Here is an 18246-nt window from a genome sequence, read left to right as displayed (position 1 = left end):
GAAATGAAAGAGGACATTTTTAGATTCAATTCCTTAAGAATTTTCTCAATATATACTATGCACATAGAGTCATTCATTGAATGTAGTACGAATATACAATATATAAATCACGGTCTCTAATCTTCAACCTAAATCTTCAACCTTATGTGGATTCAAAATTTATACTTGCAAAACAAAATTATATGAGTGTATTCCACCAAGGTCAAGACATGGGAAGTAATTATCTTGGGACCCGGCACTGTTTTCTTTTACTCCTGCCCCTGACTTTCTATAGTCTGCTCTGTAATGCTGGGCTGGGAGCCTGCCAACTACATTTCCCAAACTCCTCTGCCAGCCAACTTCCTGTTACCTTCTGCCAATGAGAGGAAGCGCTGGGAGATGAGTGGCAGGATGAAGGATGAAGTACGTCTGGCTTAAGCTCAGAGTGGATGCAGATGCTGGCTGTGGCTGCAAGGGACTCTGGAAACCTTGGTGGCGGTAGCACCTCTTTGACAGTTCCATCACTTAAAGTAAAAGCACCTCCAAGAGCAGCTTCATTTCCTTGAACTTAATACCCCTTCTTTCTTTTTGCTTCTCCAACATTCTCTTTTTTTCCTCCTCTCCTTACTTAGGAACACTTTTGTAAACAATCCCCTGTAATCAATTCCCTTTGCTTGATATACCTAGCATAGTTTCTACTTCCTGACTAGATTCTGACTGATACAGTGACTAAGTTGACAGAGTCAAAGAGTGCTCCAGTTTTTCTCTGGCTTACCAACTAGATGAAGAATAATACCATTAATGAAATAGACTGGAGAATGACTAGGTTTGGATATAATGAATTTGAGATGCCAACGTGCTACGCATGGGAATGTGTGTTACATATTTAGATATACTGCATTGGAGCTCCAAGAAGAGATCTGAATTAGAGATATAATTCATAGAGTCAACAGCATACAAATGTAGTCAAAGCCACAGGAGTGCCTGCAATTGACTTATGAAAGCTAATACAGTGAGAAAGGGGCTAAAACTAAGGCTTGAAAAAACCAAATAGTCAAAGTAGAAGAGAGTAAGTTAGTAACGGGGACTCAAGTAGGAATACCAGGAAAGTCAGGAAAATCAGTAAAATGGCCTATGACCAAAGTGAAGAAAAAAAAATTGAAGACTATGTTGGATTCTGTCACACCTCTCAACAGTCCCAGTAAGATGAGATCTACAAACTCATCAATCATCTTTATTTAATAGGGACTAAATGGGAAAAAATTATTAATGAAAATAATACAATGAAAAGAACACTAGATTGATAAACAAAGACACACACCTATTCCTAGCTCTGCCACTAACTGCTATATAACCTTCTCATTTTTTAGTCTAAAAAATGAGAAGACCAGACTAGATCAGCAGTTTGAAACTTCTTGTGGTGAGTGGATTTACACATACAATCTTAATAAAAACCTGAAACTGTAAAGTGGGTTAGGTACAGCTGCTCTGTTTAAAGCAGGATAAAGGTTCTGTTTTCCTGCCCTCTCACCACCCTTTTCCCTCTCCTGTAGTCCAAAAACGCTAGGCAAAGGCAAAAATAATTCAGATCAACCTACCTGTATCTTCCAAATTTTAGTGAGCTCATCTAATGACAATTTACTACCCAAGAGTTCAATAATTCCCTTTATACGGTCACAGTATTGTGCTTGGTCTATGTTGCCTAATTGAGGAAACATGAGAGAGAAAGTCAGATATAGTGAACACTGACTCTCTAAATACAATTCTATTAATTCAAAACAATAACTTACTATAAGATCATTTAAAGGCTAATACAGTCAAAGCAAAAATTTTGTATACTTTTTAATACAAAGATATATTATTTAAATTATGTGTTAGGTAATTTTTATTTTTTTGAAAGCAACTTACCTTCCAGTGCAATTGACAGAACTGAGTTTTCAACTAGCCAATCTAATAATCTGTCTGTATCTATAGCATTCTTCACAGATTTGGATAAAGTGCTATCTTCTATTAGTTTGGTTACCTAAAAAGATAAGATTATTGTGACTGAGTCTAACATACATTATCAAATATTCATATATATGTATATAATTTTTACAATGTTACAATGTGCTTTGATAACTAGCCAAATATATCAAAGGCCAGTTATAAGAAGTTAACAGACTACCATCTGTGATGTCCCTTTAAAAAGAACATGGAGGGCCAGGCACGGTGGCTCACACCTGTAATCCCAGCACATTGGGAGGCCAAGGTGGGTGGATCACTTGAGGTCAGGAGTTTGAGACCAGCCTGGCCAACATGGAGAAACCCCGTCTCTACTAAAAATACAAAAGATTAGCTGGGCGTAGTGGTGGGCGCCTGTAATCCCAGCTACTCAGGAGGCTAAGGCAAGAAAATTGCTTGAACCTAGGAGGCGGAGGTTGCAGTGTCCAAGATTGTGCCACTGCACTCCAGCCTGGGTGACAGAGCGAGACTCCATCTCAAAAAAAAAAAAAGAACATGGAGTCATTCTTACAGCTCTCATTCCCTGGACCACTGCTAACTGGCTCAGGGATGAATATCTAACCCAAACCTCAACCAGGCACTCCCTCCAAATTTTATATGTGGAAAGTATACAGAAGTGTCAGGAAGACACTTCATATGCAGAAAGAGTGAGTCAGTCCCTCCTGGTGATGGGAACCGCAGGATGTGAAACATGGGATCTATTCACTGTCTTGATCTCTACCATATGAAAAATGCCAAATGCAGGTAGAGAGGGAGCAAGGCCAACATACTAAGAAAAGCAGGGATGAGACTTGGACAGAGTCCTGACAGTGGTCAGGTTGCAAATTCTATTTTTCTGTTGCCCACATGTGCCCATCCTTTCTTGATCTGGCTAGTAAACCCTTTATTCATATAAAATAACCCAGCCCCTTTTCAATAAACTCCTCTTTTGGTCTAAAATGGTTCAAGATGAGTTTCTTTCACTGGTAGTCAAGAATCCTAACAATACAAAACCGAAGGAAAAATAACTGAATTATAACTGAACTGCATTGGCTCCACGTGTCACACACCAAAACCAACTGTGCTGTTTCTGTGGATATGATAACAAATTCAGAAAGCTACAGAAAAATATTTCCATCATTTTGCTTCGACCAACACTGCTGCAATCATTTGGTTTTTGTCCCAATCCCAGTTAGAAGATTTGGTTTAAGTAAACTTACATCTGAAATAAAACAAAATGAACTGTACCCTTAGAGCAAAAGTAAATCTCAAACTGTATATTCTAAGGGATTATATTATAGGAAATTTCATAAAAACACTAAATATTTTAAATATTTCAGATGTAAATTTTGAAAGTAACACAGAAGATGTCTTTACTGACAATTATATACAACATTTTAAACAGAATCATTAACTTTTTTATATGATTACAATAAATTATTCATATTTCCCAACATTTTTATATTAATAAGCATACATTTTGGCAGAACTTAGTATCTGTGCATTAAGTCTTATAGAAACAAATGCAAAACTTACTTCTTTGAGAGAATTCATCTTAGCACTGAAATGTGGTGATTTCAGCATGCGCAGTAGAATATCTAGTCGAAGGTCATCCACAATTGTCACCAGATCCGGTTGGAAGCGCATGCAAAGTAACTTAATGGCAGACAAGAGCTCAGGGATGCTAACCAATCTCTTTTATTGAATAAAAACAAAAAACAAAAAAGGAACTGTAAAAACATTTTGATCCCAATTCTTATAACACACACAAGAATATAGGGTAACAATGGTCTGGCAGTATCTGATATTTTACAAGGCCAATTAACTTCATTTTGCTTAGAAACAAAACTTAGCACATGGGTGAGCAGTAAAGGAAAGGGAATGGTCCTGTGAAAAATTTAGGGTAGACAAAACAAATCATGTTAAATTTAAATGGTAAAATTGCTTTAAACAACTCTGGGTAAGTTTTAACACCGTATTATTTTAAAGCTTCCTCTATGCCAATTGTGATACCATCAAAATCATGTTAGTAAAATTCTGAATGGTATCACTTACTGAGAACACTGTATTAACTCTACTGACTGAGGTAACAACCACCAATGGTGCTCCCGAAACAGCACTTTTTAATTAGGAAATGCAAAGTTAATTTGATGTGAATGCATGTGACCAGAATCCAAAGAGCATGGTGTGTGAACCCTGCTAAGTCCTGGCTCTGCTTCTGTGAACTAACTGGCACTAGGGCCTATCTGGCTGGAGAAAGCATTTACCTTGTCTTTGAGGTCTTTCTCTTCTACGCTCCGTACATCCTGGATTGTAGTAAGAATGACTGGGTCTAGCATGGGCTGTAGAAACAAAATGCTACAGTTATTAAGAACTCCTGAAGCTGTCCCAAAAGTAGAGAGAGAATACTTCTTCATCTACGATTCACAAAGGAGAAGGTGCAATGAAAAGATAAAAATTTTCGTATCAGAGCAGCTACTAACTAGCTAATACTGCCAAATAAACCCTTAACTGACTCTGCTTAACCTTAGGTGCCTCAGCTTCTTTACTATGAGTACATTTTCTGTCATTACTGTCTTATAAAGGTAATTTAGACACACAGTCTAACTTTTAAAACACTGAGCATGAATTGTTTTTATAATATTTTGTGTTTGATTTTTAAAAATGAATATAAACACAGACCATGGAAATTATGCTGTCATATGAATGACTTTTGCTTACTGATGTGAATGAGGCCTATAGATGAAATTCATACAATACACTGCTCCAGAATGGTAACACAACCAGAAAACTAACTCTGAAGAGTATGTGAGAATGGTAAATTATTAGCTATTAATACATCTAAATTACCACTTCCATCTAAGTAAGAAAATATTTAAAACTTAACTGATGAACAAAGAGATAAACAATATTTGGCTGTCAAAGCCAAGAATACATTAGCAATGAGCTAAAATGACATCAGGCAGTTATCCAGATAGAATTTCTTCTTTTACACTTAATGCCAATTGTATAGGAAGGAGGAGAGCTGTTACGGTTAAGAGAGTCACAGTGTTCTTTTCCGCACACACTGTTTAATCCTTACTGCAACTCTTGAGACAGCTATTACTATTATGGCCATTCTACAGATTAGGAAATTGAGGCACACAAGTTAAATAAGAGTCTTCTGAAGTCATACAAGCAGCAAGTGGTAGAGACAACTGTCACGTAAGTAACATGTATTATATGAATTTATTGCTGAATGAATTTAATTTTGGATGGTTTGATATAGTTAAAGTAAAGATGAAGTCAGATGTGCTTGGTTGGGAATTCATACACTTCTTGTTCTTTTTAAAGTACACTCTGTTTATATATAAAATCTGGAATTTCTAAAGACCTTAATGTTAGTTAGCAGCTGGGGTATTTATGCTAAATTCTCTTCTACAGAGCAAGGCATGAGCAAAGAGCATGCATTTAAAACCCAATCCTGACCCTGATTATTAAATTATTAATGTTTATTATTAAAATATTTAAAACAATCACTTTGCCTCTTTATGTCTTAGTGTTTCAACTATGAAATTAATGATTATATTTATATGCTTAATAAACTGAAGGAACATTAGCTGTTTCTAAAGGTTTTAATATACAGAATGGAGAAATATGTAAACAGCCATCCTATTTCACCTAAAACTCTTGCAGGATTACCTTGACATCTAAAGAAAGCATTTAACATTTAGAAATAACAGAAATTGGCCAGGCACGGTGGCTCATGCCTGTAATCCCAGCACTTTGGGAGGCCGAGGTGGGTGGATCAAGAGGTCAGGAGTTTGAGACCAGCCTGACCAGCATGGTGAAACCCCGTCTCTACTAAAAATACAAAAATTAGCTGGGCATGGTGGTGTAGTCCCAGCTACTCCAGAGGTTGAGGCAGGAGAATCGCTTGAACCTGGAAGGTGGAGTTTGCAGTGAGCCGAGATCACGCCACTGCACTCCACCCTGGGCAACAGAGCAAGACTCTGTCTGAAAAAAAAAAAAAAAGAAAGAAAAAAGAAATAACAGAAATTTCCAGAACCTACTAAAAAAAAAATCCTATCTCCCTTTTTCAAGTGGCCCTAAGTAAATGTGATGTTGGAAAGAACGGTGCATTTAAAACACTGCTCCAGAAGGACACTACGCTTTCAAAACCATTTATGGTGATGTTTTAAAAGCTCTATAAAAGTTACAGGGTCCATAGACTTATTTATAAAAATAAATAAATAAATAGAAGTATTTCGACGTGACATTTTGTTCGGTAAAACTTGTTAATTGAAATGAAGGAAACAAGATAGCAGAATAGGTTTTTAGCATTAGAAAACTGAACACTCACAGCTTTGACTGTTCTATGACCTGCTGACTTACAATCCTACAGAGGTAGGAAATCAGACAAGATGTGCTGTTAAGCTGATATTCAGAAGTGAGCGACTGAGCCAGTAAGTGAGCCTAGCCGATTTAATACATAAATACTAATCTGATTCAATACATAATGGCATTACATCCTTAAATAATCCTGTGAAGCAAATAAGGATATGCTGCCTACTTTATAGGTAAGAAAATGAAAAATAAATAAAAATTGTATTCTATAAAATGATAAACTGAAAAGGTAAATGGCCTTCTCAAATGTTAGATCTCCTATACTTCAAATTATTCAACAATTTTTATTATCTGATGGCATTTTTATTAAAAGGACAGCTAATGTGAAAAAAGGAGTTACTCGGGATTAAAGACCATTCTGAATAACCTGATAAAAAGAAGTTATTACTGTTTGCATGTCTTCAATCATATGAAGTAATGTGAAATGGTTTAATCCTACCTGTACCACAGAGGAATTGAGGTACTCTGCACACACTCCTAAGGGTTGAATCAGTGCTGAGACAGCCTGGAAAAAGACAGTGAAGATTAGAAATACATTTGAGAGGATTTTTTTCCTGTCAAAATTAAACAAATCCCTTTTCATATATCAGAGAAAAGTTTAAATAGTGATTTGATCAAGTCACGAATAAAAGACTAGAGAAACAAAACTCCTGGATAGAAAGAATTGATATAAAGATGTCAACCCACTTAAATTATTATAGAAATTTAATGTAATTTAAATCAGAATATGTCAATAAAACATCTTTGGAGAATTAGATAAAATGATTTTAAAGTTACATTGTAGAATACTAAACATTTTTTTAAAAAAGGAGGGAATAGCTGAGGCATGAAATATTCCTTAAACAAAAAACACTGAAGGCTTACTTGAAGAAAATGATAAAACCTACTAAAATACATTAAAGAAGCCTGAATAAATGGGGAGACACCATGTCTCTAAACACAAAAGACCAGTATTGTAAAAACATCAATTCTCTCTGCTTTGACCTATAAATTTAATGCAATTCCAAACATGATCTCAGTAGAATTTTCTACAGGAGAACCTGACAGGTTGACTACACCCAGAACATTAAAAATATGGGAACAATAAAAAAATTTTTTAGAAAAGAATGATACTGGGCAGAAGTGACACTACCAGTAACGAAAACAATGTTGCAACAGTACAGAAATGAACCAAAGAATGAATGAATTAATAAATGACTGGAACAGAGGTCCAGAAACAAATCCATTGGCACACGGGCCTTTGATATTATTAAGCCAGCAAATACAAATAATAAGGAAAAGAGAGATTATTCAATAGAGGATCTAATAACAATTGGCCACCTATTTGGAAGAAAATAAAATTAAATCTCTATCTTTTAAAATATACAAAAAAAAATTCTAAATGAGTTCAAGGACTAAGTTAAAAAATAAAAATATGAAAGTATAAAAAGAAAAAATATATTTTTATAAACTTGAGGTGGGAGAACATTATCTAAGCAAGTTAGAAAACTTTTAAGCCATCAAGGAAAAATCTGACTACATAAAAGTCTGAAACTTCTAAATAGCAAAAGATGCCATCAATAAAAATGAAAAGAAGCAAAATACTAGGAGAAAAGATTTACAAATATGCAAAATAGATACAGCATTGATAAGCTTAATATAAAAATAATTCCTAAAAATTAATAAAACACATCACCCAAAGAGACCTAAATAAACTAGGTAAATTCACAGAAGAAACACAAATAACCAATAATCATATGACAAAATGCTCAAGTTCACAAGAAATCAGAGTATTACATATTACATAATAAAATACCATTTTTTTGTCCATCATATTGGAAAATTAAAGATTGAAAATATTTAGCACTAATGAGACTATTATGAAACGGGTTTGTGGGAGTACAAACGGGCAAAAGCTTTTTAGAAAGACATTTAGCACTGTCAATTATAATTTTAAAATAAATATACAGTTGACCCTTGAACAAACAAGCTTGAACTGCATAGGTTCACTTACATGCAGATTTTTTGAACAAAATGAGGACTGAAAATACAATATTCCTGGGATGCAAAATCTGCATATATGAAGGTTGACTTTTCATATACATGAGTTCTGCGGGGCTGACTACAGGATTCGAGTATAGACAGATTCTGGAATACCCAGAATCCTGGAACCAATCCCCCAGTATACCAAGGAATGACTGTAATCTTTAACTCAGAAATCTTATCCTCTAGGAACTGATCTTTCAGAAATAGTTGCACATACATAAAGACATATTTATAAGGAACACTCTCTATAATAGCAAAAACATAGAAATAATCCAATGCCCATTAATAAGTGTCCGCATCATGATATACCATTTGCAGAAATATACCACTTGCAGTCATTAAAAACACTGATAGTGATAGTACTAACCTGGAAAGATTACCATGATATTATGTTAAATGAAAATATACAACCAGGTATAGCTTGATAATTTAGGTTTAGGAGAAAGAGAGAGAGAAAGAACATGCAAAGATTTATATAAATTTAGGGAAAAGCCAGAAAGGCATGTATTAAATTGGTAACCATTACCTAGGTATGTGTGTGGGGATCAGGAAGAAGGATGAGCAACAAGTTTCATTTCTTGTTTTGTACAGGTGTTTTTAACTGGTGGGCTTGTGAGTGATATTTTTTCCTAGTATTTTTAAATTCCAAAGTTGTACTCAGACTTAATAATATGGCCTAAATTTATTCTGGGACACAGCCACCTTAACTGGTCAGAAATCCAGCACGTGTGAATTTTAATTATACCTGTCTCCTACAAAAGTCCACACCTTTGGAATCTCTCCAATGCCTGAGTGTTACCATCTCCTCAATATAACCTAAACAATATAATTCTGTGTCAACTGCAGCAGACAACACAATTGTTCTGAAAAATGGTCTGACCTTACGGAAAAATCTTGCAACACTCTTTAACTTTAGCACATTTAATAATAATGAGGGCTATGCCCAGATTCCCATCTATCTATCCTGAGCCAATTTTCATCCAAATAGGATAGAAATTTGGGAGCGCTCTGTATTTTTTTTTAACCCTGGATCTGAAGAGGTTTTTCTTTGGTTTTGCTTTTTAAATTGTTATATATTATCTTCCAAGTCAATGAAGTCATTTCCAACATACTTGATCTATTGAATGGGGATCACAAGGACAGTTCAACAACCTAATTAACTTCCAGGGAAGCAAGAGGAGGCTTCTGCATCAGTGTCTGTGATCTGGCAGACATCTGATCTTTAGGATAAACACTGGGTGGCAAGAAAGAGTCAATCTATTACTACACCATCAGTCTCTCTCCTTGAGCATTGCTATTTCCTTCACCCAGAGAGGGACCAATAGGAATTGATTAGTCATGATTTCACAGAAATAACTGCAACTGTAAGCACAATCTGTAACACCTGGGTGTATTATTTTAACACATTATTTTCTGTATTGATCAAATTACAGCAGATAGCGCAGTGTCTTATTCATGCCAAGTACATAATAGTTTTTAATTGAATGATTATTAATTAGAGAAAAGAATAAAGTGCTCTCAGCAACAGGTCAACAGTGTCTGAAAAATTAAAGATTAGTTATTCCCCTTACTATGAGGTTATGTTTTGAGAAAATGAAGTTGATATGAACACTGCACCTGATGATTCTAAGCTCCCATGTTATAGCCATTTGTTATCTAAGTTTTTGTAACACCAAAAAGCTTACTAAACAAGTCTGTTAAAAGTATTTTTATTTGTGCCTGAGTCTATAAAGTAAATTCTGATTTTACATAATCATTTAACTGAGCCATAAAATTGTTATGCATATATATACTTGCCACATATAGCAACCAACTTTAAACAGTAAGATCATTTCATGTAACCATTACAAATTAAGAGAAAAATACCATAGGTAAAGAAAAAATAGTGAGGAAAAAACTCTACATGGCAATTTGGTTATAATTAGGAGTAAACATTTCTTTGGTTATCAGGACTGTGGAATCTGCTCCTCTAAAGATGAACCTTTAATTGAACATTTAACTTGGCATGCCCAGACCGTATCCTCTGGCTGTACATCAACTCAAGTGAAATGAATTTCCACAGTGAGCATATATAGTAGTTTAACTTACCCCAAGTTCCATATCTTCTGAATGGAGCTTGGCTTGGATTGCTGCAAATCCACCTAATTCTCCAAACTGAGAAGAAAAAGGGCACACATTAATTTAATTTATTTCTCTTTAATTTTTTTATTTTGAAAAATTTATATTAGTACATAGTAGGTGTATATGTTTATGGGGCACATGAGATGTTTTGACACAGGCATACAATGTGAAATAAACACATCATGGAGAATGGGGTATCCATCCCCTCAAGCATTTATCCTTTGAGTTACAAACAATCCAATTACATTATTTAAGTTATTTAAAAATATACAATTATTATTGACTGTAGTCATCCTATTGTACTACACATATTAATTTTAAAATATTATCTATTAATAATTTAAGCAAGGAACGAAAGCTAAAATTCTACTTTATCATTGTGCTCTGTAACATTGGTCTTGAGAGAATCCTTGCATTGTTCCTTCGAATGCTCCTGTGGCATACTGCAGATAGTACTAAGTCCAAAAGCTGATGTTTACTTGCTAGTATTGTACATACAAAAAAAGGAAGAAAATATGAAATCCACTCCTTAAAGCATTTTTTTATTATTCTCTGCAGCTGCCATTTGCTTAATATACCAAACTCTAGGACGTCTCATTAGAAAATTGAAAATATACTACATGACAATATTAACAAAAGTCATATACCTTATTTACCAAATCCACAACCCATCCATGAGGCTCCTATGAGAAAAGAAAAACAAAATTGAGATGGCAATATAAAAGCTTCCCCATTAACCCTTACATTTCTTTTATCCTAAACGAATAGTTGGAAGAAAAATTATAAAAGTTTGGAAACTATTTTCAAAGTTTTTTCCCAAATGCTTCCTAACATGTCTTTAACATCACTGTATATGATTTTGGGAGTCTATAAGTCTGTATTTTGATGGAACTGCCACAATGTGGAGCATCTATGCATTTTTGGATAGCTGAGATCAGTTGTTTAAGCTCTCCAACATACAGGATAACCTGAGTTAAATTCTCCAAAAAAGTTTTATTTTAGAAATTAAAACTTAATTATTAACATAAGAAGTAGTAAATCAGCAGAGATTAAAAGTTTTAGTCCCAGTTAGATCATTAATTAATGCTCTTAAGCAAGCTCTATTTTCTCCTCTTTTTCTTTTCTTTTTTGAGCATTCACTGTTCTAGGGACTAGATACAGAACAGTGACTACAAAGAAATGTTGTACCTGCTTTTATGAAGCTCATTCTAGCAGGGTCAACAAAACCAAGTAGAGCATCATATACAGAAGACAATTCAAATTGTGCTAAGTCCCACGAAAGGAAAAACAAAAAGGCCTCAAAAGAAAAATAGGAGCTTCCTCTGCTTGGGGTGGTGGTCATGAAAGACTTCTCTGAAAACATAATCTTTAAAGGACGAGACAGATGTAGCCGTTTAAAGAACAGTCCAGGCAGAGAGGCTATAATGGCAAAGGTCCTGATTGGGGATGGCAGAGAAGACTCTGCTGTGTTTAAAAAACTCTCCCAGCTGGGACATGGTGAGCCAGGAGTGGCAGAGATGAGGTTGTACAGAGAGACAAAGAATGTAGATCATGGAGACACTTACAGACCATGATTAGAAAGAAAGCAACAGAAGCGTTTTCAGCAAGAGAGTGTTTTATATTTTAAGGTCACTCTTGCAGTTCTGTGAAGAATGGAATGGAATGGATGAATAGGAGAATGAGACATAGTCAGACACAACCAGTCAGAAGGCCAGTGCAGTGTCTAGATAGTTCACAGCTGTGTGTGGAGAAGGATGGCAACAGAAGGGGGAGAGAGAGGTCAAATGGAGACATATTAGAGATTAAATCAAAGGACTTGTTTGTGGTTTGGTTATTCTTTATTCAAGGAATGAATCCTGGCTGACTCCTACGTTTCTGGCTTGAGCATCTAGACAGATGATGATGTTATTTACTAAAAAGGAGAATAAAGGTCAGTGGCAAAATGAAATTCCATTTCAGACACACTAAGTTTGAGAACTCTGTATGGCAACCAAAAGGAGATAACTGACTCTTCAAGTCTGGTATACTCAGAGAAGAGGTTTGGGCCACAGAGATATAAATTGGAGGGCCATCGGCATAAATATGACATTTAAATCCATTAGAGAAAGTGTAGTGAATAAAGAAAGGAAGCGCTGAAGATCAAAACTGGATAGAGGTGAAGGAGTCAACAGAGGAAACATGGCTTGGGGGCAAGCAGAAACACAAGGCACTGCAGTATCCTGAAAGCCAAGCAAGAAATATCTCCAAGAAGGGAGCAACTGGGGTCAGTGCTGTTGATGGGGGTCAAGGGACATTTCTTTCCAATCTGGAAACATGGAGGGGTGCTGGTGTCTTAACGAGAATTATTTCAGCAGATGGGGGATGAAGGCAGAATGGAATGCCCTGAAAAGTTAGTAGACTTCTGTCTAAGTATCCTAAATGGTTCTCCAGCTAAAAATAACACTACTGGATAAAAACACTAAAATATAATATTTTAAAACATATAGTTGAGTTGACCAAAAAAAAAAAAAGTTCAGAAGCTTAAAACAAAGAGAAAGCAGGAATCCTGTGAGGCAGGCAGGAAGGCTCTGAAGCCAGCTTCACCCACAGGCAGCTGCAGAGCCCTGGTGACCATGAGCGTCCATTTGCAGGAGAAAAAGGACACCAAGCCCAGGTGGGACAGGGTGACTCAAGAAGGAACTGTAACATAAAGCTGGAACTAAAGGGCTACATCCTTGATGTCAGATGAACTGAAATAGATTTACCTGTGGAAAGGGAAAATAAGGATGCCTAAAGGGAGAAAAAAATTCTCCAAGAATTCATAACCACAGAATTGCTCTCATATGGCTTTACTGCTCAAATTCACACTGACGTTATGGTCTGAAAAACCTTAAGCTGATAATTTATTCTAAAATGGTCACAAACTGTAGTGCTTCCAGGCACCTACCAAAAAGTACATCCTTTTTGGAAGAAAGAACTTTCAACTTAGGCCTCAAACTGCCCCCTCCTAGATTAAATGCTAAGAAATATGAGTTCACAGAAAAATGAACAAACAAATAAGTATAAATATATTTTCATACACCTACATACATACACAAAGCAAGTGAGTAAAAGCCAGCAGAATCAGACTTGTAGATATCAGGCACAGAATATAAAGTAAGCATTAAACAAATTAGGGCTTGAAAATATGAGTTAAGAACATGAGACAATACAAAATTAAACAGTCAAAAAAATAAAATTTATATAAAGGAAAAATTCAGTAACCGAAATTAAAGACTTAAATAAACAAGTTAAACAGCAGAGTAGATACAAATAAAAAAAAAATCCGTGAATTGTACTACTATAGATCTGGAAAAAAGTTATCACAATTGCAACACAAGGAGACAAAAAAATGGAAAATGTGAAAAGGAGTTAAGGGACACGGAGGACAGAATGAGTCAGTCTAACATGTATCCAATCAAGTTTCAGAAGAAGAGAGACTAATGGGGAAGAGGGAATATTTTAAAAGATAAAGGCTGAGAATTCCAGAATTGATGTAAGACATTAACCCTAGATTCAGAAGCCCAATGAATCTGAAGCAAAATAAATAAAAAGAATACCATGGTTAATCACATTCGAATCAAATTTACAAACATTAAAGAGAAAGATTTCAAAATACAGCCATGGAGGAAAGACAGACTTCTAATAAAAGAACCACAGTCAGATCAATAGCCAACTTCTCCACAGCAATAATCAAAGCTACAAGACAGTGAAATGGTATCTTTAATATTCTGAGAGAAAAGAAATATCATATAGACTTTTGAACCCAGTGAAAATACATACTTCAAGGAATGGGAAATACAGTACAGTTCAGGCCATCAAAAACCAAGACTTACCCACAAACAGAACCTTACTAAAGGATTCTTTATAGAATGCACTATCAACTTTACCGGCTAAAGAATGATAGGAGGGGACTAAGACATTGCACAAGTAAAATAAAGAGGTAACGAATCATTTAAGAGGGGAGCGAGCACATGCAACATTCTAAGGTCTTTATGCACTGCTCAAGAAGGAGAAAGATACTAGTGAAATTTAGATTTTATTTAGTAAGTTAACATTTTAGGATAACCACTGAAAGAATAACTGAGAGGGAGGACATGGAATCTTCAGGAGGTCTGGTAGGGAAGGGGAGCAGAGGACCATGCTGAAACTACAGAGGGATATGATATTAAAGGCAGAATATTTAAAGATGGGAAATACTAGATCATGTTGCATACAACAGTAACAATCCCAATAGTGAGGGAAAGATTGAGGATACCAAAGCAAAAATAGAAAGCCGAAGGAGGAATATGCTTGAGAAGGCAAGAGGAGAGGGGATTTAGAGGACAGAGAATTCCTTTGTGGTAATGAGAGGAAACACAAAGACTGCACCTTTCTGGGTCTCAGTGGATGCATACGTAAAGCGAAAAAAAGAGAATGAACATCTGCTGAGCGCTCACTAGAGTGAACCACCATGTTCAGTATTTCTATGCATATTTGTCACTTGATCTTCACAACGCATCTGAAGACAAGAGTTTAGCATTTGGGGAGGCAGTACTGCATATGGTTAAAGAACATAGACTAGCTGCCTGCGTGGGTTCTCCCTGTAACTAGGTATGTGGACTTGGGCAAGTACTTCACTTCTGTCTGTTTCAGTTCTCATCTATGAAATGGGGGTAAAAATAGTACCCAACTCAAAGAGCCGTTGTGGGGATTAAATTCCAAAGTACATATTCACTGTCCCTTCCGCTCAGCTTTTTCCTCCTCTCTGGGGAAATGTCTGACTCCCCAAGGTGGCAATAACTACCCCTTCCCCTGGATTCTATGCACAGTACATTATTATAATTCCACCTACTATTTATCATGCTGTCATTTTTTTGTTTTCGTATTTCCTCCACTATGCTACAAGCTAGTAATCACATCTTATTACTGTTTATATTAAAAGACAGGACTGTGTACTTATGTTTCTATCTCAAACTTAGAATAATGCCAGACACATAGTAAATGTTAAATAAATGATTGCTGACCTAAACCTCTGCTTCCACTAAAGCAATGAACAAGTTTTCCATTGATTAAACTCAACTTCTTTCAATTGTTTCTGAAACCAAACAGTGTTTTCACTAAAAACTGTTTAGATTATGTACTTCTTGTGAGTATACTCTTATTGGCAGACTGTAGTCTTTTGATATAAAATATACTGGTTCCAGGCCTGAAAAAGCAAGTTTTAATGCATATGAAGTTCAAAAGAAAATTATATATGAGATTAAGTACTAGATTATTTTTTCTAGGTACAATTAATCATTTTAAATGCTATAGTCTCTCAACTCTCTCTAAGAAACTGGAACACCAATTAAACTGGGGTTCTGATAATCTAATAGATGACACTAAAGACATTTCTCATTTTACTAAACATCACTTCAAACCTATAAAATTCTTCATGATATTAGTTAAGAGCTATGGAAAAATTATGCACTATCTGAAAAAAAATGTAGGCAATTTTATGAGCCAGATGGGATATTTGTCATTTTTCAGATTGTTTTAATCCTCCCATGTAACTTGTCTTTTTTATAACACAGGAAATCTTCTTTTTCAATACATTTTTCTATCAAAAGATGAAACTAAACGATGTTTACCTTTTGGAAAGTCGATACAGGTGAAACAGCAAACATATTTCCCTCTCCAAACACTTCTGCCCAATTCCTTTGAGACACTTTCATTCTGTTTTTAAAATGGTATTCATTATCAGGATTGAAAGCCTAGATTCAAAGAGAACAGAGAAACATTATTATCTATTTCTATAGCAACACATATTAGCATTAGAAAAGAAGATAAAAATATAGCCTTGGACTCCCCTCATTAATGGAATCTTTCAAGAATACACCAAAAGCATACGTCTTAGCTAGTGCAGAGGTGCTGAGAATTAATGTGCTATTCTACTGTCCTGTTCAGTGTTCACTGTGAAGGAAGAGGAGGAGGTAACAGGATTAGAGGTCTGACTCAAGGCAGTGTGATGCTAATGCCCCAAGTGTGCTAGGGCTACCGGGGACGAGACGAGCAACAGAGACACTGAAGGCAGAAGTCAGGAGGGGAAAATATGAGGGTCCCTTCTTCATGCAGCTACTGTTACCTGTTGGGGGAAAAGGCCAGAAACCAAACTACATCTACATGAACACTCCATATGAAAGTATTTAAGACATGAATAATCAGGGAGAGGTAAGAGAAAGGCATTTAATCATTCTATAAGTTGAAAAACCCATTAAAATTAGAAAAGCACTTCTTTCAAACTGAGAACACAAGATGGTTGCTCTGCTTTTAAAATAAAGACAAAGGATCCTAACAGCTAATATCCTGAACGATAAAATCATTATCACTCATTATTAATTACAAGTCAGAGAACAGCAAGTATTTTAAACAAAATCAAAACATAAAGTACTTAATTTTAGAGATACTATACCATTGTAAGCACACCCAGGAGACCAATGGGAATTGGATCTTGTTTTATTCTCTCTGCGACCAGTTCTATTAACAGCATCAACATGTTGTAAATTCCTTCATGAATTTCAGTACCCCACTTGTGAACAGCACTTGATGTCAGGAGCTATAAAAAACATAAAGGGCAGTCTAGAGTCTAACTTGAAAAAGAAAATAAATCTACAGTTTATCAGGTCCATCTCAAATAACTGAGAGATTATGATGAAAATACTTTTTTATGCAGATGATTGGTTTTTAAAAGACCCATAGCTGTAGTTCATCTACTTGCCCATTTATTTCAATACAGAGTTTTGCTTTTGAATTTTAATTCTCTTGCATGAAAGCACTTTGTTTAAAAGAAAAATTTTACTTGGTCCTCTACTTTTCATAATTACCAGGGTAGGTCAAATGGTGCAGAGCAAGGTAAAAACCTGAGATCAATTCCAGTATTACTGTTTTCTAGCTGTGTGGCCTTGAACAAATTTACCTGAGTTCTCAAACGCTCAGTTCTCTTATCTCTAAAGAGGCATAACTCCTACCCACTTCACACAAATGTTATGAGGATTAAAAGATATAACAAATATGAAAGCATTTTATAAATGATAAGGCATTATTAATATATCTTGATGGCTGGCTGTCCATATTAATATTTCTGGAACCTAAGAAATGAATGCTGTATTGCATGGATTCTAACATACATATCCTTTTAATATTTTTTAACATCTCAGAAATAGGATAATTTTTTTTCTACCTGTTGACTAGATGACAGCAGGACTCAGAATGTGAAAAAAAATCTTAGAAATATCTTAACAGTTTATTTGGCTTACATTTTCCTTTTCGGTACGTACAAAATAATATTTAATTTTTTAATTGTTTAAGCAAATCTAAAATAGCTCTAAGTTTTAAGGCATTTAACTGTTTACTTTGTAGCTATGTTTCTTAAACATAAGACATCAAATATAAAACAATGGTACAAATCTTATAATTAGATACCTTCTTAGATTCCTTAAAAAGTAGAGAAATTGGATGCCCTTAATTTTCATTCTTCTGGTCTTTGGGGAAGTGTAGAACAAGTGCCAGAACAAGAAATGAAAAATCAAAGGATTTCACTTAAATTGGTATGGTGGTTTCATGTTTTTGTAAGATTTTTCAAAGGGAAAATACTATGCAACAAAAATTTCATCTTGGCCTCACTGAGAACCTCTTTTTAAAAAGAGTAGGCTGGAAGAGCCCAAACTGTAATAGCTGCAGAGAAAAACCTTGGTTCCAGATTTTCTAAATACT

General features: G+C 35.2%; 1 protein-coding gene across 4 annotated transcripts in view; it reads right to left on the bottom strand.

Moving 5' to 3' along the window:
• Window positions 1-18246, bottom strand: part of USP24 (ubiquitin specific peptidase 24) — a 148363-nt gene that overhangs the window by 87443 nt on the left and 42674 nt on the right. For all 4 annotated transcript variants that reach the window (XM_055235279.2, XM_055235280.2, XM_063613890.1 and 1 more), the window contains exons 4-12: window positions 16946-17089; window positions 16125-16247; window positions 11142-11177; window positions 10462-10527; window positions 6788-6853; window positions 4230-4304; window positions 3499-3657; window positions 1888-2002; window positions 1578-1681 (exon numbers count right to left, since the gene is read on the bottom strand). In XM_055235279.2, the coding sequence (XP_055091254.1) occupies window positions 1578-1681; window positions 1888-2002; window positions 3499-3657; window positions 4230-4304; window positions 6788-6853; window positions 10462-10527; window positions 11142-11177; window positions 16125-16247; window positions 16946-17089 (888 nt within the window). The remainder of the gene's footprint in view (window positions 1-1577; window positions 1682-1887; window positions 2003-3498; window positions 3658-4229; window positions 4305-6787; window positions 6854-10461; window positions 10528-11141; window positions 11178-16124; window positions 16248-16945; window positions 17090-18246) is intronic.

Source organism: Symphalangus syndactylus, chromosome 19 (assembly GCF_028878055.3).
Source record: "Symphalangus syndactylus isolate Jambi chromosome 19, NHGRI_mSymSyn1-v2.1_pri, whole genome shotgun sequence".
Classification (NCBI taxonomy): Eukaryota; Metazoa; Chordata; class Mammalia; order Primates; family Hylobatidae; genus Symphalangus; species Symphalangus syndactylus.
This window is presented reverse-complemented; position numbering and strand designations above follow the sequence as displayed.